We start from the raw sequence: 26150 nt of genomic DNA on the forward strand, positions 1-26150 counted from the left end.
ATATTAATCCGAGAGACTGTGAGATATTATTATTTTTTTTAAGAGTAATATCATGATTTTTAATCTGTTGAATTCAGATGTCACAATTTTAACAGAATAAGACGATCCGAAGGTCTCGGAAGCCATTCCAAGTTATATCATTCCCGCCGATGGGATGTATGGCGGTAGGCAGCTATAAAGCGGCTTACGGCCCGAGGTGACTGAATATTTTGCTTCTTGTATAGAATATGAAACAGCAATATGAGAACTGAAAAAAATAACAATTTCTGTAAGCTGAAATACGTGACATGTGTGCTAGAGTTAAATTATGAGAATTTATTAATGATTACAAAATATATATTACAATGTAAAAAAAATATTATATTAAGATTTATGTCTAAAAAATTGTAGAAATAACCTAAATTTTAAGTAAAAAGGTCTGGTTAACAGTACATTTCTTAAAATATTAAAATATTACTATTATTGAATCCTGTGTGTGTACAAAAATTATTACAATATTACAGGAAAACCTAAAATAACTTAAAATACATATTTCCCAATAATATGTAGGTAGAATACATACATTGATTGGAATATAAATGATAAAAAAATTTGGCCATCATTTAAATATTATGAACGTATTATACGTAGGAGGCACTATGCGTAGGTGAAATGGGCGTTATTGCAAATATCTTCATACGATCCTTGGTTTATAAAAAAACAGCGTAGTCCTAGAAAGTAGACATCATAAGTAACTACATTTGTTCTTTGTCAAAACTTAATACATACATAAGATAAAAGATTTTTCAAGTTTTTACCGTGATGTTTTACTTTCAAAACTAGTAGATAACCTGAACGTTGTTGTTTCCAACGGTACACCTGTCTATTCCTGCGAGGCTGAGTTTTACAAGTAAGGTAACCCTGCAAGATACGCGCCCGGTCCACTGCGCCTGTGCTAAGTGAATTTAATTTAGTCTCAACAACTTTTGCCACTTTCATGTAATTATGAAATAAGCTACAATGTAAGAGTATAGGTATATTAATCCCTAGATGCTCTAACGATGTATTTCAGCTAAACGGTTTGTGTAATTAGTTAGGTAGGTAGATAGATATACTTATGATCCATTTACAAGTCCCGGAGGTACATACTTTATACAAGGACGAGTTGGTTCTCTAGGCAGGTCGGTAAAGTAGGTAGATCAGTTTATATCAAACTGTTATATCATCTATTTATAAGATATTTGTAATTTTTATTTGAGAATAGTAAAGTTTAATTTACTATTAGGTAGTTTTCTTGTTTATAGATAACTTATTGCACTTTCCGCTACTATATTTTATAATCCATCGACGATATAATGAGATACATTTTTGTAATAAATTCCAAATGCGTGTAACCAAATTTGGTTATTAGCTATGTGATTGTGCAGGTTGCCTCATTATGTTTTTCTATAACGGCAGCAGTTGAAGGTTAAAGAAAATTACCATACCTGTGTGTGCTCATATACTATGTAATAGATAATAATAATAGATATAAGTAAATATAATCTAAATAATACACAACAACACGCAAGAAGAAAATAAAAATAATATAGTGATGTTACTTAGTCAATCGAAGAATATATTTATTGGCTATACCAACCAATATTGTATATCTGTGGGCTTTCTGTGATTATTGTGTATTATGAGTATTATGACAAAAAATAATCTATTTTTAATCGAGCTCCCTATATAATGATATGAGAAAAGTGCGGTCTTCGCATTAATAATGTAGATTATATACGGGTATAAAGTAACTCGAAATATTGGGGAATCAGGAACCTACATCCTTGGTTACCCCGCGAGACTTTATGAGTTGACGTTCTGATGCATGTCACGTTTTATTATTTGAGCTTAAGGGAATATATCGAATTCACGTCAGATGCTATCAGGATATGTGGTGGCTGATTCGAAATGATGGCTCTCTGAATATGTCACAATAGGTTGGTTGCTTTGACATAGGTATATTTGGCATCACCATAGTTAAATTAATTCAAAGTGACTCAGCAGGTCGGATAATGTGACATAATAGTGTGAAAATAATTTTGTTAATTAACTTTTTCTCATATTTCATGTCTACTAGAGTAAAAACTACTTGTTATAAATATGTATAAATGAAATCGAATTGAGTATTATTTTTTACACAAAATTTCACCCTTTACTGGTACTTTTTAAAGATTTCGGGTATTTTCCAAAACTAGAATGAATTGCTCCCTGGTATTTGTCCCTATATGTACTTAGATCTGGGTTTTTTAATAGATAGAGTGATTCAAGAGGAAGGTTTATATGCATAATATTACACCCGTGCGAAGCAGGGGCGGGTCGCTAGTACCTTTTATTTAAGTTTCCAAACCGTCAATTGTTTCCTACAATTCAACATCTTTGTGCTTTAAAATGTTATTATTATTACGCATATAGAATGAACATGTTCATAGACTGGGAATCATTGCTCATAACGTATTGTAGTTACTGAAAAACTTGCATCACATAACAGGGCATTTTATATTCATCGATTAAAATTTTAGGGAATGATTTAACATTATGTGTGAGATGGTGATCCTTCGGAGACATGATGATTGCCTATATAACAATCAAATATGAGACCTTAGATTACCAAATTGTGAGGCACGAAGCACTACAGAATGTTAGTTCGGATCTGAGTATGTAAAACTGCACCGTAAGCGAAGCCGCGTTAGTTTGAGATGGAGGAAGCATTAATATTAACTTGTGCAGTTCGGCCGCTCCCACAACTTCCTCAGGGGCCGATTCTCGCGTACACATACCTACTAGCTTTGTTTTTGTTCAAGATAACCCCTAATGCATCGTTTGGTAGCGGTAATTTATTGCAAAACTTCGGACAGCTCGAAATGTAGGTACTTTTTTTTCGTGATTTATGAATGACGTGATTTAAAAAATGTATGATATAATTTTATTATGAACGGTAAATAAATACGTAGGTATATGCGAATCAATGAAAGAAATGCATAGTTACGACTATACTAAGAGAGAGCCCAGCTAGGTATACAACAAGCAACTATACTGAGGAAGCAAATAGACATGCGGTTCAATCTGATGAGAAGTGGTCACCGCAGTCTATGGACGCCCGCACCCCTAAGGCTTTCACACACGCGCGTTGCCGACACTATTAAATCTTTTCACGCCCACTATATCAATAACTACACTATTCTAGTAACCAATTCAAGGTAACAAAATTCGAGTTCTAGTAGTAGAAGAAGTCATTTTTTTTACATTATCGTTAAACTTCACTCACGTTGTGGATATTTAACATCGTATTTTTGCACATCGAATGGGTTGCTCCATGCTGCAAACAACTTATCCGGATTACGGCTTTCCCGGCAGAGATAATCCTTGCCAATGCATGGGCACCCACGCGAGCGAGTTTGCATCCAAACTCAATCGCAATCAATATGCTATTAATATTTTTGTGGAGTATCCAGACGGTTATGAAACAGTTCACAGGAAGCTTGATGATGAAAATCAGATAGAAGTAGTATCAAGTCTCTATCCCATACGGGGACGACAGAGACAAGGGTTTTTTTCTTTATTTGGTTCGCAAACTGATTGTTACAATTTACCAACACAATAACAATACAAAAAAAAAATTGAGTCGAAATTATTGTCGCTAACAGTTTGTAAAGTTATTGCCAAAAATAGCGGTTCTATGATCATATACTATGTCCCTTGATGAGAAGAAATGCAGAAACTCATATTTTACAATTCAAGATACAATTCGTAAAAGTATATACTAAATGTGGATTTTGTCATGGGAATTAGGTGTACTGATACTAAACAATTGTTTATGTAAAAAAGTAATTTTATTTCACAAAGTAAAAGGGTAGGGAACAATTATATAAAATAAAAGGTTTCCAAAAATATGGGCCATAGTTGGGATTATAGTTAAAATTTAAGTAAATTAGTGAGGTTAAAATGAAGGCCGGCAGGCGTTGGGTGGTCCCAGCTCTGCCAGTTATCTATCGGCTGTGCTAGCCTAACTGGTGATCGAAAACCTCTCCAGATGATTATTTTAATAAAGTAGCACTCGACAGAGGATGAGGATTCGGAAGGTAACTCTTGAGGCCCGTATTTTGCACCCTTTGAAGGGTTGGTATGATGAAGACAATAGGTAGGTAATACCAAACAATTCCAAATTGTGTGCGGGTCCTTGGAACCCGTTGAATTTTCGACAAGTTTGTTGTTAGACTCATATTTTGTATTTTATCAAATGTATTATTATTTTTATTTATTTATTATTTTAGTTTCTTAATAATTTACAATAATAGACAACCGCCCGCAAGGTAAGATGACCGTTGGTCAACAAGTCCGTGACAGGCACGACCATAGATTATCTACAAACGGCTTTCGAACGTACAAAAAAACAAAAGAAGGAACTCATACGATCTATCCAAATATTTTTACAAAAACAAGCGTTACAATTTAATGTAATTTAAAAGCATTATCTAACAGTACATCATTACAGATAATGCTGTGTTATCATGCCAGAATGGTTATAATTTTTACTTTGGCATACCATTATAAATTTTTATATTCTTCTATATACTATATTTTATTACATACTTCTTCAAGGTTGCCTTTTATCGAGTTAAAATTAATATTTCCTAAAAGCATTACGAAATCATATTTAATTAAAGTATAAAATTCAAAACTCGTGTATTTTATCGGTGAAAGTTAAAAAATTAATTGAGTAATGGAAATAACGTTGTATTTCATTTGGCTCACCTTATTCCTATCCGCGAACCTCACACTGACCTCAATACCGACCCAATTCAGCTTGAAACTTTACGAAAACTAGTTTTTGAAGTTCCCTACATTTTTATTCAGCTGTTCCGTGTATCTGTTTCTATGCGTGTCACTTCAATTCCAATAAAACTATATATTCTTAGGATTATTATATTTATATTTAGTATTAATAGTATTTTAACTTGCAGTTTTCGATTTAACGATATTTCATTAAACCATAGCTCAATGGCAACTCAGTGGTCAGCGCGCTTGGCCTGTACTGTGATCAAGTCAAGTTACTTTCACAATGGTCGGTCATTAGATTGGTCCAAAAATATATTATCTTGAGCTTCTCAGACCTGTGTGCCCAAATAGTCAGGACGTTTAAATGATTGTTGATGATGTTGGAGATAAAACACGATTACTACTCGTAACTGGTAAGAGTGTGATGTCCAAAGCCAATCAACATCAAGCAATATGTATCCGCAAAGGGAAATAAAAAGTCTGCATATCGATCTGGAACTTGGCTAGTTTCTTTTACATTGTAACCGATATCTCGATTCTGAATGGTCCTTGTTCGAACGCGGGTCGAATACTAAATAAGAAAACATTGATTTAAGTCGATCGTAGAGGATTCTAATAAAATATCTCTAATTCAATTTTAAGGAGGGACGTGAACACTAAATCCATACATAATTGGGAAAAGGAGTTGTTAAATTAATAAATTTAGTTAGCGCAAAGTACTTGTATATGTGACATTTTAGAGCGTGTTCCCATTGTTCAGTTGTGATCATGGTTGTGTAGGTATTACCGGAGTACCTACTAATTCCATGGTTGTGATCCGTTGCAACGATGCAGTACGTTGTAGCTCGTCGTGTTCCGTTGTTTTCTATAGGGTTTGACATTGACGTTCGTTGCTATGCGTCAAAACTACTTCTTCTGCGTTGATCCGTTGACGAATGTCAATGTCAGGGTAGACAGAGTTGTGAAATTACATAATGGAAATCATATAAGCGAATAATGTTTTTCTTTAACAAAAACTGTAACGCAAGTTATACCTACTACGGTCCAACAACAGTTACTGTGAAGTCTACGTACATGTAGAGTTACAAAATGAAGGTATTTTTTCTTGTCATTTACTAAATTTCCTTTTGAATGGAAAAGACGAGTAAGTAACTATTGTAAAGAACAATGCCTTTGTTGTAATTGTTTTCAGCACCTCCCACTTACGCGCCTTTCACTCGCCTTTGTAGACGTTGTCCTTAGTTTTACCCTAAAATAAAAACGCTATATTATATGTAAACTGCGTTATAAAATATAACGCAGACATATATATATATATACATATATATACTTGCTGCGTTTTTATTTTAGGGTAAAACAAAGGACAACCTCTACGTACTAATCGTGAAAAAACGTATCTGTGTAGCGTCGCGGCGTACTTATTTTGTTTGTGGGATTTTATGTCAAAAATTATGCAAAAATAAAAGTCCGTTTTCATTAATTTTCGCCCTTCTTGGTTTTAATGCTTGGTTTATTTGAGAACTCAATTGTGCGACAGTGCTTTGTGATGGCCACTTCGTTTTCTTGCACTCTGATTGAGCTACAAAATGGGCGCTGGGAAGACTACCTAGTTTGAGTGACTATAACAGGTGCCATTCGTTTTTTATGGACTTTCCGTGCAAACAATTTATGGTGTATTGCGTCGGTATATTTCCATATACACAATACAATATTTTGTATACTTGAATATTAATATACTTCATCCTTTTTGTTTTTACCAAACATCAATCCGGATTTCTGTAGGCTTATAATATTAAACTACTGAATAGAACCGAAAATATGTTCTACATAAAGTAATAGGCTTACATACAACTAGATTCACATCTCATCAAGTTTTCTATGTAGAATAGAGTACCTTTTATACCTTAATTCAATAACTATGAAAAATATATTTGAAACAACAACAGGACAGCCGAGCCGTCGAGTCTAACACACTCCAAATTCCACTAACTCCGTAATTTTTCCCTACTTGAGGTAATTTGAATGCATTTCGCGTTGTGAGTCTATAGTCCATAATCTCACAGTCGTTTTGTCTCTGACATTGCAGATTCGTGTTTGCGAAACAAAGTATGCCTTTGAACATTCAGCTCGCGTGTTAGCTGAAATGTATGAATTTTTCAAAACTGAGAGCTCTAACATTTCGTAACTTTTAATTGGTAGTCAGTATGTGCGAACGATTTTAGACGTAAACGAATGTATGTTTTAAAATATACTACAAATAAATAGAAAATTATATTATGATTTTCGAATGGTATTCCTTTTTCTGATGTCTCTTTCAGTCGCGTTCTTCATAGCAATTCATTCATGCAAGCTAGCTTAGGAATGAAGCACACATACCGACCTTCTTGGCAATATTAATGGAGTTCGAGTTTGCCGTTGCTTTCTCCATTTCACAAACTAGATGATAATTCTAATATTAGTACTTAAATGTACAATTACAATTTCGTCAAGCGTTCTATTTGGTGTAAAGGAAATCACTTACTCAGCGTCGTGAAAACTACAAGAAATGGGCGGGAACCGGTAACGAAGTGATCCCTTCTTATATACGCGTAATGTTATAGGCATTTAGACGATAGCTACACTTTCTACTTAAATGCTTTATGTATTGTGGCATAATTTGTGAAAATATTTTTTAAATGTTCGCTAACAAATATTAGAAATTACCATAAATGTGGTGGCGCTAGTAAGCGAGAACTAATCACCTCTATAATCTAATAACTAGTGTTGAAAAAATTAAACCGAGAAAAATGGAACCATAGAATAAAAATGTAAAATCTTAGTTTACGATTTATGGTACCTACCTAGGTAATTCATTCAGCTTTCATTCAATAAAACAAGTTAAATAAGGACGCTTTAATTCAATATATAAACAACAATAAGAATATTTCTTAGCTTGATGTAATTTTCCAGCTCGTCTCTGTCTGGATTTTATAACAGCAAATTTCATCATAATAAGATACGAGGAGAATTGCTAAATAATTCATATTATTTTATGAATGAAAATTTCAAAGGAAAATTAATATGAATTTTGTCATAGAAAAAGATAAATGGGAAGATTTTGATTTATGAAATTTAAAGTTAAGATTCTTACCTTCAATGAGCAGAAGTTTGTCTTGAAATTGGTTTAAGGTGTTTTCATAGCATTCATAAGATTTTTATGGGATATAAAAGCCTAATGTGGCCTCCGAGTTTTGCAACTCTATTCTTTGTCAATTCCGTAAGGACGTGATGCTTATGTACTATGTAAAAATGTGTATAAAACCACTATTTTTTGAAGATATTATGTACATGTTGTATAAAAGAAAATTCACATTTGGATCAAACGTGCAAGTTTAAAGTGAGGTGTGATCGTGAGGCCCGATGATAGATAATTCTGGTGGTCTCGCGTGGCCCACCGGAGCCGCTCGCGACACGCAATGGGTTTATAGCCTCGCTATTATTACCCTAGTTTAATTTTAATAATGTACCTCGAAGAGGGTTGTAATCAAAAATAGTCTGGGGTCTTTTGACAATAATCCAAGTGCGATATAATTTAGATTACACTTCTAATAAGTCATGGTATATCCTTTTTTTAAGGATTTATAATATAAGTTAAATGGCTTTCCGAACTTTACGATGAAGTACAAAAATTACTACTTATAGATATTATTATACATAACACTTACCTATACAAAAGCCTATAATTTGTTTTATTCGAAGGCACAGGCAAACCGATAAACTCATTCGTTCAAAACTTACATGTTTGAGTTGAAACAGAAACAAGTTCGTATGTCTTGGCAGCCGAAATCCCATAACAGCTCCCTGGGGAAATGGCGATTCCAGTTGAAAATACCGTCGGAATATTCTAGAGAACGATAAATAGTTCGATACGGACGAAAAATACAAAGGTGGTTTTTGACTACGCACCTGGACGTCGTCGTCGGTAGGTAAAGTAAATCGTCAACATAAAACAACTGATTGGACAAAGAATACAAATAAACGTATGTATGCTTAGGATGCAATCAAAAACAAAAACACGCGAGGACGAGAGAGATAAGAAACAAGCGCCATTTTCTATTGCTCCAACTGAAAAACGTGTTCATTACCAAAAATGATTAAAATTTTATTGACTACACAATCGATGCGGGTGTGGGTGCAATTGAGAGTTTTGGGTCACCAATTCGGATGGCCCAATCTCAAATTAATTGGGTAAAATTGTCACGTGTGTTCCGGCCCCTGGCAGAGTTTGTTTGGGCAGTTGTTCTGTAAAGTTCCGACACGCGAACACCTCGTAATGCTGTCATTACAGCTAATGGTAACCGCGGGGTCAGTGTCTACACATGGCTTAATAAATCTTTTCATATTGGTCATTTTTACTATAAGTATAGCTACCTAACAGGCATATTACAATTTTGAGGAACAGTAACCAAACCCAGATAGGTACGGTGAGCATCGCTGCTGTTGAATGAATTTGACAGGAAAATGACATAAAGAAAGAGTTTATATCCTTGATGTAGGTATATAATAAATTAAAGACGTGACTTAAGTCAATAACGCCTTTAATGCAAAATATCCGTTAGGAAAAAAGGTGGCCATAAAATTAATAAATAAATTGTAGTTATGGATCTTTACTTCACTTGTTATAATTTTATATTATTGTGTCCATTTTTCAACCGAAAATGCCCAGTTCTTACAGAATATAATTTAATAATATTTAAATGTTAAAACAAGAAAGTCTGAAAAAATATTATAAATATACAGAGAATTTTCAGACAGAATTCGATTCACTGAACTGGAGAATATAATCCCATTGCAACTGATGAATGTTTTAAAACCGAAATCAATTTTTATAGTCGTAGTTGACTTTGGAGTATTATGAAGATAAAAATACATGCATACAATACCACTTGAAACTTAGCCTGATTCAAATCACTTCAACTAACGTGTCGCCTCGTACGACATTCATGGGAGGATATGCAGTGGTCATATTCTAAGGTGCTGGGTTTAGTGAGCTGGTTTTCGCTTTGTGTAAATATTTTATTTTAATGTTCAAAATGCAAGATGTAAAATGCATGTATTTCATTTAAATATAATGTTATAAACTGGTAATACAAATAGAATTGGAACTATCGCGAACCCAGCAACAAGGAATTGCTTCTGGAACACGTCTGTTTCAATTTCTCGAGACACCGGAGCAAAATATGTTACGAGTGGGTAACTACTGCTCACGTCGCACTCTTATTTACCTACGTGAATTGTAAAACAAGCAGTTTAACTTTATACATACAAAAATGTGTTTCAATAATATGTTTTATTGGAGTTTGAGCGACAGAATGCTGCACAACGCGATCGTTGTCTCTCTTTGTCGTTCGTCTCGTTCAAGTCCTGCATAGTGCAGGACGTGGGACAGGAATGCAGAACTCCTAACAGATTTCGTGCTGGTGTTGGGATATATATGGTTTCCCCAGCCACAACTTGTAATATTGCGAATTTATTATATTCAATCAGTGGCGTACCGGCTGACTTGTTATAATTTATGAAACATTTCAACTTTGTGTATAATCTAGTCGCATTGATCGTATAAAGGTTGTATAACCCGGTTGTTCTGTATCATATATCTATACTAACCAAGGTTGATGTGATTAAAAATATCCCTATGAAGTTTGATAGTTACGTTAATTAAGTGTTAATCAAGCTCGCTAATCGACTCCGCAGTTTACATTTACTTAAGGCTAAAAGGAACTACCGAAGTTTAATGACTTGGCAACTAAAACGAATCAGGAAATCATGATATCAAATATTTTAAAGTCATTTTTTTGAGAATGGTTTTAGTAAACTTGATTGCAAAAACACTATATAAAAATGCTTTTATTGTATATAAGTAATGTTTTTGTTTAAGTTTTAGGGTACGTGTCCATTTAAACAAATAACATTGGAGTAAAAATACAAGTTTATCGAATAACAAAGCTTAGTTCGAGTAAAGCCCCGCAGAATAAAGAAATTGATTGATCTGCTACGAACGCTACGAAAGTTTGTCGTAGCATACGTAGCTCACGACATCGTAGCGTCGTCGGCTACGGGGCGGTGCTACGATTTTTGTTCGGATATAGTTTTGTTTTTATTCATTTCCTTTTGATTATTATAAAGAACGACAATATGTATAATTGTACGCTACTGTTAGTAATTGCTAAAGTTAGTTATATGTAAAATGTACATAATAAGAATCTGTACTTGGCAGTAAGACAAGATAATAAGATTATCTATAGTTTTAAAAGTGCTGTTGATTCTATTATGTCTGCCAAAAAAAACGTACTTTTCTACTGATAAATCGAAAATCAATAAAAACGGAAAACGAAAATTGTACTAATGCTAATTGAAGACCACAAATTATTCCATCACTAATTTAATTTGTTTTGCATATTTTGTCGAGATTAGAAGAAAGTTGTGTAACAATAATTACTGAGTAACTACATGAACTTGTATTAAATTATAGATTAGGTAGCCAATTTATGGAAGTTTTTCACGAAGCTATTCAGAAAGTTATTGGCTGGCAGAATTAGAGAATTCTACACGGCGTACAAGCATGCAACAGTAATTTCCGAGCAACTTCACTACAACGCTGACAGACGTTTCAGAGCTTGTTTGTTAGAATATCCATTCACTCACTTTTACATTTTACTAGTTGCGTCCCGGGGCTTCGCTTTCGTGAGTGAGATTTAAAAGTACTTTATCTCAGAAATAATGTAGCTTCATGATTTGAAAGTTTAGTTGTTTCAATGATTACCTCCACACAAACTTATACCTTTATAAACACTTTCTCTTTAGTTTTATAATCATATTCCCCCATAAGTAAATATTAGTATAAGTAGATTTCTTCATTGAAATTCAATAGTCAATGTATTATGGTCCTGGCAAAAAGAGAGTTCAATTTATACAATGTATGAATACATTTTTTTGTACGTGGGTGGTTTGAGTCTCATTCAAAGCGTTTGACCGCCCACACATAAGGTGCGGACGAGCGCGGCGCGGCGCGTCGTTCGTATTGTGTGTATCTATTAATCCTGATAGAATACCACTATCCTTATGCTTACAAAGTCTTCAGCTGCGTCTGTCAGTCTGTTCGCGATAAATTAAAAAACTACTGTACGAAATTTCATGCAGTTTCACCAATAGATAATATCATTACTGGGGAAGGTTAAGGATATACATTTATTAACGCTAGTAATTCTTTATATATAATAAGACCAGTCAATAGCACATCCAGCTTCCCAAATCCATTGCAAATTCGTCGCTATTATAAATATACATGCAGAGTGGCTTAACTTGCGGTCGATTGTTGCGAAGTGATTAAATTTTCAACTGAATTTAGATTTTCTTTACCTTCATTAAATACTGAAGTTATTTGAAAAAATCAAATTTTACCTACTAATAAATAAATTTATAATGTAGTAAAATTTTTGTTTTGAAACAAATATATCTGTTGCCAAAACCATTTTGAAATAGTTTACCTGCTATCGCTCTGCCCAAGAGCAGTGTGCTGAAAATAATTGAGAGCACCCGACATCTCCCCCTGGCCACCATCGTCCTGGTAGCGGTAACCGCCTCACCATCAACTGGCACCCGGCATGGTCACACTATCATCGCATCCCACTATCACTTATCACTCGACACATGCTCCTCCGACATCCGGCTCTGAAACAATCATAACCCTTACTGTAACTATTTAGTTATATTTATGTCTGTCTGTTTGTTCGTTATTGTTTGTTGATGTTTTGTTTTTATTCATTCATATCGAATGTGTTATTGAATTATTTACTATAAAGTATAATTTTAACTGACCTGGGGATCATCAAGATAAAAAGTGGAATTTTAATAGAATATAGATAGTACGGGTAGTATCATTTTTGAATTGAATTAAACTTTATGTACCAAACCATGTGGTACCAAAACCAAACCAATCAAGGTAGTATTGGTCATGTAATACAACAATTGATCGATTTCTTGTTCTCAAAAACATTTAAACACTTTTATATATTTTTTAATAACTAGTCAGTTACGCTGTACGGTAAAGTTCCGTGCATACAAATCTTATTCCAATGTGACAAAGTCTAAAATTGAATATAGTTGAATATATATCAATGCATATACCTGATTGTACATAGTCAATAAAGTCAAAAGTCATCGGGATGAAGCTGCCAGACTCTGCCAAGGGACCCATCTAATACGTAGCTGGGGACATGACAAAATGAAAGATGATCTAACCTTTCAGTTTACGTAATAAGGTTAGGTCTCAGCTTTGTGACGTCTTTATAAAATCACCAATACAATCGGGCGGAATATCAAAATGAAGGGTTATGAAATGTGATCACTATAATATTATGATAATATGATCATATTGTGTGATGAGGTGCAGTAAAAAATAAAGAAAAATCTCTTTTTAAAATACAATCTAAAGAACAATCTTCTATCGGTGGTATCCGCCAAACGTAAACTTAAGTTTTTTTTTCACGTCTATTATTCATCGAATTAATTTTTAACAATATTTCGATGTTAAGAAAATAATTGTTTTTCTCAATAAACTTTTTTATTTGTTGCTGTTTAATAAAATACCTACTCGTAAAATCCGTGGATGCTCTTTATTGCAGTAATAAGGTCTTGTCTATTAAAATATGCAGAGTTTTATACCGCACAAGAAAATTTATAGCCATGCAGTATACGGCTAAATATAAACACAACTATAAATAATACAATTAAAAGCACCTTTTTTGTGTTGGCTTTTGGCTTCTATATAATACGTACTATCTAGTGACGGATGATGAACGTAATATGTACTTTATATAGCCCAAATAGAGCGTTGAAATATTTATAAGTTCATGTTCAATAGACATATCTGAGTGAAAGTGTTGTTACTCACAAAGTATATATCTAAGCGACAAACAAACATTGTCTTTAAATAAAATATGAGTGTTCCGTTTCTTGACACTCGGTCGGTTTTGTTGATTTTATTGGCTTTGTCCAAAATGTTGGACGTTATATTCTCCAATATAATATATTGCGTTAATCTGTTATAATTGTTTTCTGAAATGTAGATTTGGAAATAATATCAGTATGGCCTGCAAAATGCGTCCTTATTGATCAACGATATGTATTTGAAATTTTTTTTAAAAAAAGTAACGTGTTATACTAATAATTAGGTACAAAGAATTTTCTTGTTCCAAATGAAATTCCTTCCAGCAGTCTCTTGAGAGTGGTGTTGAAATGAAAGGCAGATAATAATAGAGACTTGTATAAATAGACCAGCCCGGGGCAAACGGGGTACAGGTGTCCCCGTTACACTGCTTGTGGTTATTGTGTAATGCCTTAAAATATTAACGAATTGAATTATATTTGACGTACGCATAAAATAATATGTGTATACGTTCAAAAATAATACGAATTTTTCTTTTTTTGGAGCTTAAAAGAGCGCCACGTTCCAGATCGAATATCATATACTTGCACACCTACTCAAGTTTGTGCAAATATTATCTTTATAAAGAAATATTTGTATTTTATATTTAGTAAGCAAATAATTTATCAGCTTGTTTTTATGTTATGTATCCTATTCCCTTTATTTCATTGTAGTATCGCAAGCACTTAAGAGCCAATTCGTCTGAAAAACAAAACAAAGTAATGAGCGAGCCAAACAAAAGTTTTAGCCTTAATTGCATCCACAGAATCGTCCCTGTTGTTCTTTTGTGAACAGTAAAAACTTTGGGCCGTAAAGTTCGGACTCCATAACGAGGGTTCTAAGCATTAAATACACTGAATCTGACTGGGTGGAGTTGTATCTGCTGGTGGAATATATACTTTTGAATCACAAACACCAATATGTGGTGAATGGTCAGATGTACCATGTATTTACGCGGACATTATCACAATCAGGTTCCCGAAATTTTATTTTTATTCGGTAGGGAAAATGTTTTCGATTTTAGTTTCAAAATTTCCAAAAGTTCCAAAAAGAGTTTTTTCAAGCATGTTCAATAATAGAATTAAAATATAGTACCGTCGAGTTAGTATCCTGCTTATAACAAATTTTGTCCAAACAATATTTATTTTCTCGTCGAAGTAAGTGAACTAACGAAACTCGCGTTTAATATCTATAAAATAAATTGCTTTGTTTGACGCAACTTGATGTACTTATACTGCCAACATGCCGCTATAGTCTTGCGGTGACGTTTAAAATCCAAATGAAGAGTGATGATAGTATTTGAAAATATATATTTTACAAATTTATAACACAAATATAATAGCAGTAACGATTGTATTTCTCAAGGTACAATTTTGTTTCCCCTTTTTATCCGAAGAGCGTACAGCTAGACAGGAAATATATTAATTGGTGCGATAAATCACTTTATTTTTGTTTCGTTCGTTCAAGAAAAAAAGTGATGACAACTTGTTATTATTATCATTATTTTGCTTCCGTCATTGTGAAGGTAGCAATAGCTATAAATATGCTCTTATTATATCTCTATTTGATGAAAAGTTTCGCGTCAAATGCTGCATAAAATCAATTAATGAGAACGTTTTTGTGTACATCACATCAAAGCAACGTGTTCAGAATAGTGACAAGGATTTCCAAAGGATAGAAAGTTCAATCAGTCGGGAAAATCTCTGTTTCTCACGTTACTTCAATTTCCAGCACTTTCGAATTCTTTAAAACCTGTTTTTTGAAAATAGATATATTTTCAGTTCTCACATCGATGCTTTAAGTAATGAAAATTATAATTGGAAACAGATATCTCGCTCCAGGCTTCAAATCTTTATGGCATCCTAAATCACTGGCCCAGCGTACACGACCCTCTGCGGAAACGCTCCCGCTCATAAATTATACGATTAAACGTTTTTCCACAACTCCAAATTAAAAACGAATGAAACAATAATAAATTCATCTACGTGTTTATGGAAATCACAAGTCAAGGTTCCGAAATTACGGTTGTATTGTATCGTACCTCTATCATATAGGTCGTCGTGGAGTTGGTCAGTTAGGGGATTGTACAAATAAGTCGCGTGACTAAGCAACAAGGCGTTGGCAAAACTAGTGGCGTAGGAAATACACATAGTGACGTAGTGACGTTTCGGTGGATCATTTTCAAGCCACCCTTCCATCATATCATCAAACATTACATAGAACTAATTCGTTTTGCAGTGGTGTTGCTATTTTGTGATTTTTATAAAATGACGTTAATTCAGTTGATTAATTTTTTCAAAGATATATAGTTATTACATAACTAGCCTGCCCCGAGCTCGGGTCAATCGGGTCATAGGGATAGACAGATGGAAGATTTAACTACACTTTATGATTTAGATACATACTATCTATCCATATTGTACAATATTTTAAGAGATAAAATTCAATTCGCTTGAAAAATGCAAAGCCGAGAAAGTATTGCTAATGCGAAAAGTTTTTGCGTAATTTCTAGTAAAACAGAATTTTTATTTGTTTCGGTTGCTTCGCCACCGAACGAGTATTTTATATTTTAGGACAAGAGTTGGCTTATTTTTATGCGTTTGTTTTTTATTGTTAGCTTACTAACCACTTTTCGTGATGGCCTACAATACAAGTCTTTAATAAAAGCATCTACTGAGCGACGCTAAAGGTTTCAGTATTGACAGCATCATAGCCAAACATTATATTAGAATTCTCAATATTGTCAGAATAAATATTACGTATACATTATACATTCAAATCTCCGGCATTAATGATCCACGCGCCTTTAAGTCTGTAAAAAGTAAAACTTATTTAGTAAGTATAATAAGCCACAGAAATACAAGATTCGTGATAAAAAGTGTCGTGCAAACTAATGCATGATAAGTTTGCTAGAAATAATTTAGCACATAAAGTACTGTGAAATAGGACAACAGCTTTCTTTGTTTCTCTGCGTCGTCGTCGAGGTTAATTAATGCAACATATTTCCGATTCCGGGTAGTTCGCGACTCGTGTTTGACTTTCTACCTACAGCTCGCCTAAGTATATTCCATATCGCGAAACGTAGGTTGGTAATTAATTATTAAATTGAAATTGACATATTAGACGCGTACCTATATTCATACGAATATACGCGTCTAGCATGTCAAGGTATACCTTTTGGTCCATAAGGGTAGATATTGTATATATTATTTATTAATTAAGGTTAATTGATACTCCGGGTTATTACGTTCATAATTCTAAACAATTCAATAACCAATTTTCCGTAGATATCAAACTTGTGGGAGGAGTCAGCAGCATACACCTACCTACTATGATATACGTACACATATATGTACCTACTTGAGCCCACGTTTATTCAAATATTATTATAATGTATATACTTACCTACACGCATAGCCAAAAAGCTTGGTAGGATTTTATGTAAATGCTCCTACTATATAAGGTAAACCTAAATATCTAATTGGTGCTATTTTTATAATATTCAATTATAAAAATATTATTATTATAAAGAGGCAGGTTCGTTTGAATAAAGGTAAATCAAATACATTTATGACCGAGTATATAAACATTGGTGCTGAACACAAATACACAATCAGGGCGGGTGATGATAAATGTAGCAATTTCAATTTATCGCCGCTAAGGCGTATTACCAGCTATACGATCAGCCGGGCCGTAACTCGCCATTTATGTCCTATTTCACCATCTACGTGGAAATGGCCTCACGTACAGGTAAAATGTAGGTAGATAGACGACAGGTAAACAAAATTATCTCGAACGTTGCAGCGCGAAGCATTCAGTCGTGTTGTGGCGCCTCCAGGGCACTCATTACAAGGTAAAACAGCTTCAAATTGTTCCACTGAAGCGAACAAAATTCACCCATAACACTGATAGCAACATTTTCAAGTGTTCATTTCCAGAACAATCTTAGTGAAATGAACTAAATACCTGAGTAGATGGACGTTAAATCCAAACAAACTGTAAGACATTTATACTTCTGTCTGGCATAAATCGAGCTTTACCGTTCCAGATGGATGAAAACGTTTTATGTTTATTCAGCTCGAGTGAAGTCAAGGTGGACCGCTAGTGTAATAATATTCTGAGTATACAGCTATCTAAGAGGGTAATCCGGGCTGAGTTTGAGTGGCATCTGCCGAAGATTCTAACATTAGGTCCCCAATTGTTCGACCCTTGTAATGGAGAGACGAGAGGTGTAATATTTTATGATTACGAAATTGTCTATAAATTAACACATTATATTATCAATATACTACCGCTATTTACTATAGTAATATAAGAAGATGTTTGGTTATTTTGAAAGTATTTAACTATTTAGTTATTAAGATTAGAGCTATTAATGCACTTTTTTAACAATTACCTTGTTAGTATGTTAGTGTGGGTCAAATATTGCAAGTGTATTCAGAATTCAAGATCAATTGGACGGTATTTATGTCCAAATGATCTTGAATTCTGAATACACTTTTAGTTAGGATGACAATGGAATATTATCGTATGCTAATATTGTAAACCCAAGATCGTCTCCCAACGGGGGTACTCCTCAATGGTATACTGCACGGACATGAATTTTTGTTACGTATATGCAATAAGATATCTCCTATGTTGGTAAAACCTTGTGTTAAAAAAAATGCTTATTTTGTTGGTTGGTCATTTATAAGTAATAGCTCAGCTTTCATAAATTATACAAAACGTAAGCCCAACTGAGAGGTCTGAAAATTCGCACATTCAAAGAAATAAACTCTAATATAAGCTACTTATAAGATAAGGTAAGTAATATTCCTCATTCGCACTCGCCAAGTCAACTATAATTTACAAGCTTTTAGTCTCCCTGGTCTCCGTCGGTGTGTAATTGAATCTTCATAGTTAAACTTGACCCACTTTCTCATTAAATGCTGCATTATGCATGCAACATAATTTCATGAAGGTGATTTGAAGATGAAGGCGGATAGCATAATGTTTGTCAATGTTGTCATTTTTAGCCATATAGTGTCGGAGTTCAGGGTCGACTTTCAAACTTTTCTTCATGGATTTAGTAAGTACTTCGACGGAGTACCTACTAATTCCATGTTTTTCTTCTGCACTTTGTATGGTTATCGGTATCATTAGTTGTCATTTGTATAATCATTAGTTGGCATTTGACGAGATTGAGCCAACACTTTGAATTTTTCACAAAGGATTTGCTCCTTCTGACAGGTCCAGGTGGAAGCGACGAAGCCAGTCATTTGTTTCCTGCGTAATTTGTTAGTGTTCGTAAGACGTACCAGCGAATGCACTCTTGGAGTTTTGTCTGCAACGTTACGGACATTAAAGCTGCTAGCTAGTTTCTCACACACATTCACGTGGTTCCGTTTTTTGTGTTTCAAATTTCAATACATCATGTTTCGTTTAGTGTATCGCTGATGTACGGATAGGTGGACTTATTTATAGATCTGTTCATTCAGCCTCACCAACATTTTTGTCCCAAAATGTACTCTGAATAGGTCTTTATTCAGTTTCAGAGTGAGATGCGGATAACCGCCCGTTCCTTTGTTCTTTCCCTTACCGTTATCCGGCTGCCTTGACTTTCGAGGGTCATTTCGAACACTCCCTAATAAATTTCTTACGAGTAAACCTAACTGTATTATTAATAACAGCGGCTCATAAAATATAACTAAAAGAAGACCAAAAACAATTAGAGCCACAGCAACAACTTTTATTGTTGAATCCATTACTACGAAGATAAAACATTCAAAAAAATTAAAGCATTTCGAAAGAATATTGTCAACCTTACATTCGAGTCCCTCTGCTGGGATTAATTTATAGTTAGTACTCCAAAACATTTATTACGGCGATTTCATCGCTCGCCGCCGCCGCCCGGCAGCCGAGCGCCTCGCATATTATATTCATTAGCAGTTTTGTTAAAAGTTTTACCTAAGTTATACCTAATTTGTTCCGTTTTGTTAGACTTTATTTATTTTGTTTTCGAGTCGAAACGAATCATCTATCATTTTACAAATTGTAAAAATGAACAAAATTCGTATTCGCTGATTGTTTTGAATTTAAAAATACTTACTTATACTTAGATAAGAATTTGGCCTCCATCGATTTAAGAAAACACTAAACAGCCAGTATCGTTAAAAACAAAAAAAAAACAAGATCAAAACGGTTCAGCGGTTTGAATGCCACGATGCCACAGACAGTCATACACAGACACGTTGAACTTAAACTTCCCGTCATTCTGTCGTCGGGGTTTAAAAATAATAGGATCTGTGTTACCGAGGGTTTCATATTTTTAATTTTAAAATAACAATTTGTTTTATTTCTTGGGTTTCTTCACCGACATTAAAAATATACCTAATTTTAAACTATTAGTAAATATTCAACAAAAGTTATTAAATTTTCCTAAAATCGAAATGAAAGGTTTGAATGGTTTCAAACTCATTAATTTCGCCACAGTTATATAAAAATTCATAGTATACGAATCGATTTCAAACTTTTTCTGACATTCTATGCCCTATTTATCTAGGCTTTTTAGAGATAGAATCACAAGAGAAAATTTGTTTCTCTACAAATATTTCAGAAGTTATGTCCTTTCCTATGCAACAAAAAAAATCATTATAATGATACCTTATGTCTAGATCATGCATAAAAGATACTACTTAAGAACAATTTCTTGAAAGAGCAAGACAGACTCATGCGCGAATTGCGCGTTTGCACCTTAGCGTTGCGTCTCGCGCCGTTCCCCGGTCGGCGTCAGCATTTTGTCCGCGATTCGCACAAGTCTGCTTTGCGCACAAAGGCTTCTTCGTCATCCATTTACTAGCAGTATTACTATTAGTAGTATTACGTTGTGTGTTTTTGACTTGCTACGATAAAGTGATGAAAAATTGAGCTCAGAACTCCCTTCGGAACGATCGGTCTACTTTCCCGTTTAACTCCAGACTGTGCTTCACCTGGGATCTCCACCTGGGTGAAACACGGGGTTTGTAGGTTAAAAGCTAAATTGTACGTTTCTAATTTAATGATAACGGTGGTGTAATGTGAATCGAAAGGTCCCAGGTTCGAATCCTACTCGTTCCACTTGAGTTTGTATACCAATTTGACTCATATATAGTAGTTTTCATTGTCCACCACTTGCTTCCGGTGAAGGAAAACATCGTGTGTGAAATGGAGAAGGCAATGGCAAACCACTCTATTAATAATGCCAAGAAAGTTGTTGTGTGTGTTTCATTTCACTTAACAACCACGACCCTCAGTCATGAGGAATACGACTATGAAGAATTTAATGTTTTAAGTATTAAACTTATTCCAGTCACCTTGTCATTCCGATTCTTATCACGGAAATCGATTTCTAATTAGATATCTTTTAGAGTGCTTACTAAAAATCGATTTTATTTAGGTGACGTAGGTACTTATGGGTATACCTTGCCCGAGTGCGGTAATGACTAGAATTATACTAATAGTAGTAATTACAGAAAAGATTAATGCTTTGTAAAAAAGTGCCTCAAACACAAAACAATTGGTCAGACAACAGAACATACCTATTGAAATTAATTGCAAATTTGATATGGAAATTCATGTAGGGTAACTTGACATGCAGTCGACTATACTTAGTTTTTTAAATATATAATTATTTTAATATATGTATAATTTTTATTATTTTAATAAAATACCTCTGACTACATTCAAGGTATTCTACCTAGGCTGAGGATTATCCTTATTTATATATATATATGTAGTATCTTTTAGTTGTCTAGTTTATTTCGTGAGTTTCTATAGATATTTACTATTATTGAAATAAAAAATGACATAAGTTTTTCAAAATTTTGCATGGAAAACTTTGTTAGTCCAATAAAAAAATATCAACTTACGATTTGCGTTTATCGCTAATCACTGCACCTGCAATAGAGCAGCACCCACTCAATTTTCACGACACATTTTGCGCGGGACGAACTTGCAAGGGAAATATATTCCTTCACTTGTTGAGGACTGCGGCGAAGCCTCAAGCGTTCGCGCGCGCGGCGGAGCGTAGCCAACTGCGCTTTCCGCCCATTCATTGAACAACTTCCACTCACCCCGAGTTCTCGATCCGATCTCACAGCCATCAAGCTATGCTAATGAATAGCTCCAATTTTAACAATAGTGCGGAATTATCCAAACGCTGACGTAAAATAAAAATGTGTCGTAGGTAAACATATATATATTTCATTATTGTTTCAGGATGAGTTACTTAGATAAATTATTGATATGTTACTAAATAGTAGTGTAGTACTTAGTTATTTGATTTATTTGCTATTGAGACATGGCTGGTGATGATGCAGAAAATGAGTGATGATGACGATTATTCATGAGTTATTTCGAGAAATGCCCTTAAAATATATGCTACAACAGAAAAATTTTGCAAATATTTAACCAAATTCCAAATTTAGCCAAAGCATAAAAAACACTAGATACTTACGTAATTAAAATTTAAACATACTTTACGTTTAAATTTAAATCATAATTAAATCAAACAGATTTTGTAATAAGTAATGTTTAAAAAAGTGATTTTTTCGTATTTCTTCTCAGTAGTGGCCGTTCTGAAACGGTATAATAGTTTGAACTGTGAGTTTGAATTAAATAATAAAATTTGATGAGAAAACGTACCTGAAGGTCTAATAGATCATTTTGAGACATGAAAGACGGGTACCAATTTTCATAATGTCCTTATTCGGTTTCGTGAACCATTGGTTGCCTGGTGATCAGCGTAGGTGTATCTTACGCAGGTGCCATTTGCGACTCCAGTATTAATTGTCTTGACTTTAAACAAATTTAATTCCATGGGGTTAAGATAATTATTAAAAGTAATTCTGTTACAATAATTTTTTGAAGGATTATTTTTTTTTGTGTTTCAATATATTTGCTACTTTTATGCCTATATGTATAATGTCATCATATTATTAACTACTCTGTTTTTGGGGATTTTTGTACGTAAACGGTATAGTTTTGTATAGTGGTCGTAATAGTTTGGTACACGAGAAAGACATGACTAGGGTTAATTAAACATAGGGTGTCCCAAGCTATAAGTGAAAAAAATTTTTTTGCAAAATCTGATACGCATACCCTTTATATTTATTCGGTTTGACCTCATAAGCCTAAATAATAAATATTATAGTAATACATTAATGTCATCACGTGCCGACTTGACTTCAAAGTCGTGAATAAGGAATTAGTATGGAAATAAAATGTAACTTAGTCTTAATTTAGGATTCGTAAAGAAAGCAATCAATAATTTTATGAAAAAACAGTATTTAATGATATTTTTGTGTATTAACGGCTTTCTATATATTTTAATTTTAAAGTTTCCTTTTTGCAATCAGGTTAAATTTTACGGTGTTCTTGTACACAATGTAACAAAAATTGCTTTTGTTCTTCTTTAACTGTGATTAACTCGTGAAAGTCTTGCATCAATTTTACCGCTCTTACAGCAGTGTCTTTACTGCTTTTAGCATTGATAGCTTAATTTTTGCTTCAAGAAATAAAGAATTATTACACCATGAAGCAGGGCACTCTCCGAGAAAACTATCATCAATGTTCAAACGAGAGAAAAAAGACTTGCTTGAAGCTGATGTAAAATCTTCATTTTTTTTCTCGTACAACAATCCGTCTAATTCTTCTTTTGAAGGTATGTAGCGCTTTTCTTGAGACGAGATACTATCCTTAGACAAATTTGATATAATTTTTTCTTTACTTTCTAGGCTCACCTCATCGTCAAAAAGCGATAACACAGATGCTTCCTCGGTCAAATACCATAAATGCTGAGTAAACTTCTTCAACACTGCTTTTGATATATTTTTATCAATTTTTTCATAAGCTCTCATAGTTTTCAAAAAGCACAGATCTTGGTAAGGTGCTTTAACTGAAGAAATGCATTGAATCCATGGTTTGACATAGGATGAAGCGATGAACAAGCAGACATCAAACAGAGCGTTCTTATCTTTAATAGTAATTTTAAATTGAGAGCTAAGTAATAATATTTTTAAGGAATAGATAGCTCTAGCCATCCATCGAGCTTGGTGCATGGTACTGGGGTTCGGATTTTAATCTTGTTTCCTTCATCTCCGCCTAAAAATATAATTGAGAGCTCAATTACCTCACGATAGTCGTCTCTGACAATTGTTTTCGTCAGTTCAGAGTGATAAAACGAAATTAGGTCCTCAATTTCACTTAGTGTCAGGCACAATGCAGTTTTTGCTCGATAGGTTTTAATTTTGGTATTATCAATATTTTTCCAGCTATCTCGCTAATTTTTGCTTCGAAGGCTGCTTTGAGTACCAATTCTTAGACGTGATGGCGGCAAGCAAAAATAAGAAGTTCTCTGTTGATCTTTTGCTCCAAAAGGACACAAGCTCCGTTGAGTCGACCAGTGTTTGAAGCCGTCGTATCACAACAAAATTTGTACTCTTTCTTCGAGGTTCCAGTCTACTATTGCGGTCCAGACAGCCTGCGCTTGCTCACTTCCAGTAGAACTCTCTCCAGACGTGGCACAGATATAAGTTGCTCCTTATCTTCATAAGAAATAACAATTGAAAGAAAAAATAATGCAGTCGCGTATCGTAAGATTTGCACTCTCATTTACTTTTAAATTCACTTCGCGGATATTGTAAAACAAAACTGCTAGAACTTGTCCATTAGAGGGATGTTTTGAACCTGTTATTTGATGTTTTACGTTACCAATTAAATATATTGCACTCTTTTTCGTACTGCGCAATTCGACTGACATGATGACAATTTGAAAACAATGGGATAAATGATGAAATTACTAGAAACACCCGCACTGGCACATGCAAGTCCTTGTGCGCTTAGGAGTTCAAGTAGTAACATGTTTCGATTCAATTCGGCACGGGTTGCTGTTATCCGAAGTACGTGAAATTTATTTTAGAGTCATTTTATCACCAAAGGAAAAAAAGTAGAGGGTATGCGTCGAAAAAAAAATCACCACAGGCCTATACTGTAATACCGTACCTATGATTTTAATGCTATAAACCATACGAAATAAATAACGATTTGCGTGAAATGTGGTCACTCAAAATAATGTTGGTTTGTGGTTTGAATACAACGAGAAAAACATTTTGATTACTTACATAAATAATGGGATAGTTTCGTAATTACACGAATAAATAAATAATTATCTGTTAACAATGATACGTGAAATGAAAACACGTTCAGGGTTCTTGAGCACAATTTATAATTGATGCTCCAAAAAATTCGACTTATTTCTAGGAGACTGTTATTTATAATGATCACATTTAAATGTTAAATTGTAAATACGAAAATAATATTCTACCTAGAAATTAGTATTAAATATTTCTTAACTTAAAAAAATATTTTCATTTCATCTAGATTTCGGTCCAAATGAATTGAGGGAATCTTAACGTAAAACATTTCGGGGACAGATATTGAAAGGCCTGTTGCTTGTGCATTCAGTGAGCATTTGAATTTGGCAAAGTTTACAACAAATGTTTTCAGTGTAAATGAGCCACGGCTCATGAATTAATCATTCAATTTAAACACTGCGCAAAGTTTTATAATTTCCCAATTACCGTCAGCTCTAGTTAAAGGTGTTCCAAAGATTACAGCCTATCGTCATTCCGACGGGTGGTTTTGATTCGAATTGGGATCATTCAATCGCGGATCGTATTATTTCATTTTGAACTTAAGAGAAGAGTGCATACGTCTGATATTTCTATATCAGGAATAAGGATTCCAGGAACAGATGACACGCATAAACGGAATCCGATTTGGCAAACGAACTTTGAATTAAATTTATATTTGCGAAGTTACGTGTTGTTGGGCTACGTACTCCAAAATGTCTTTAACAGTAGGGTCCTTAGTTTTTTTTATTTTTTTTTATAAAGAATATACCTAGTTATAGCTAACGGTACCTATGCTATGACATGTGGTCATAAGTATTCACATTCATGTATGCACGATTACAGTTCCTGTATAGTTTTACCAGTATCTTAATATAATATTTAAGTATTAGTTGATATGATCGATAAATAAATTGAGAATCAGATGAACAAAACGAATGTCTGTGTTCGGACTTAGCAGTATTGTGCGGCTCAAATGATTAATTTGAACGTGATTAGGCACAAACGGATTTCTGAAGCCTCCGCCTTATGAAAGAGCCTATATTTAGTCCATCACGCCTTTACAGCAAATTTCTGATTCAAGAAATCCTTTAAAGTAAATTAGCCGGATTTTGAAACAATAGATAAATTAATCGTTAACGAACAGGTCGGTTACTTTATGTGGTTGTGAAGATACAACAATTCATAGTATCATTAGCAAGTCCATTATATGTATAGGTAGGTACTAGTTCCGCGTGAAG

General features: G+C 34.0%; 2 protein-coding genes and 1 pseudogene across 2 annotated transcripts in view; 1 reads left to right on the forward strand and 2 right to left on the reverse strand.

The window, feature by feature from the left end:
• Window positions 1-21864, reverse strand: part of LOC128676393 (uncharacterized) — a 61456-nt gene extending 39592 nt beyond the window's left edge. The window contains exons 1-2 of the mRNA XM_053756482.2: window positions 21649-21864; window positions 12324-12507 (exon numbers count right to left, since the gene is read on the reverse strand). Coding sequence (XP_053612457.1) covers window positions 12324-12396 — 73 coding nt within the window. The 5' untranslated portion in view covers window positions 12397-12507; window positions 21649-21864. The remainder of the gene's footprint in view (window positions 1-12323; window positions 12508-21648) is intronic.
• Window positions 1-26150, forward strand: part of alc (alicorn) — a 144237-nt gene that overhangs the window by 54759 nt on the left and 63328 nt on the right. The gene's annotated exons all lie outside the window — the stretch shown is intronic.
• LOC128676396 (uncharacterized) lies at window positions 23087-26136 on the reverse strand (annotated as a pseudogene).

This window comes from Plodia interpunctella, chromosome 16, assembly GCF_027563975.2.
Source record: "Plodia interpunctella isolate USDA-ARS_2022_Savannah chromosome 16, ilPloInte3.2, whole genome shotgun sequence".
In the NCBI taxonomy this organism is placed as follows: Eukaryota; Metazoa; Arthropoda; class Insecta; order Lepidoptera; family Pyralidae; genus Plodia; species Plodia interpunctella.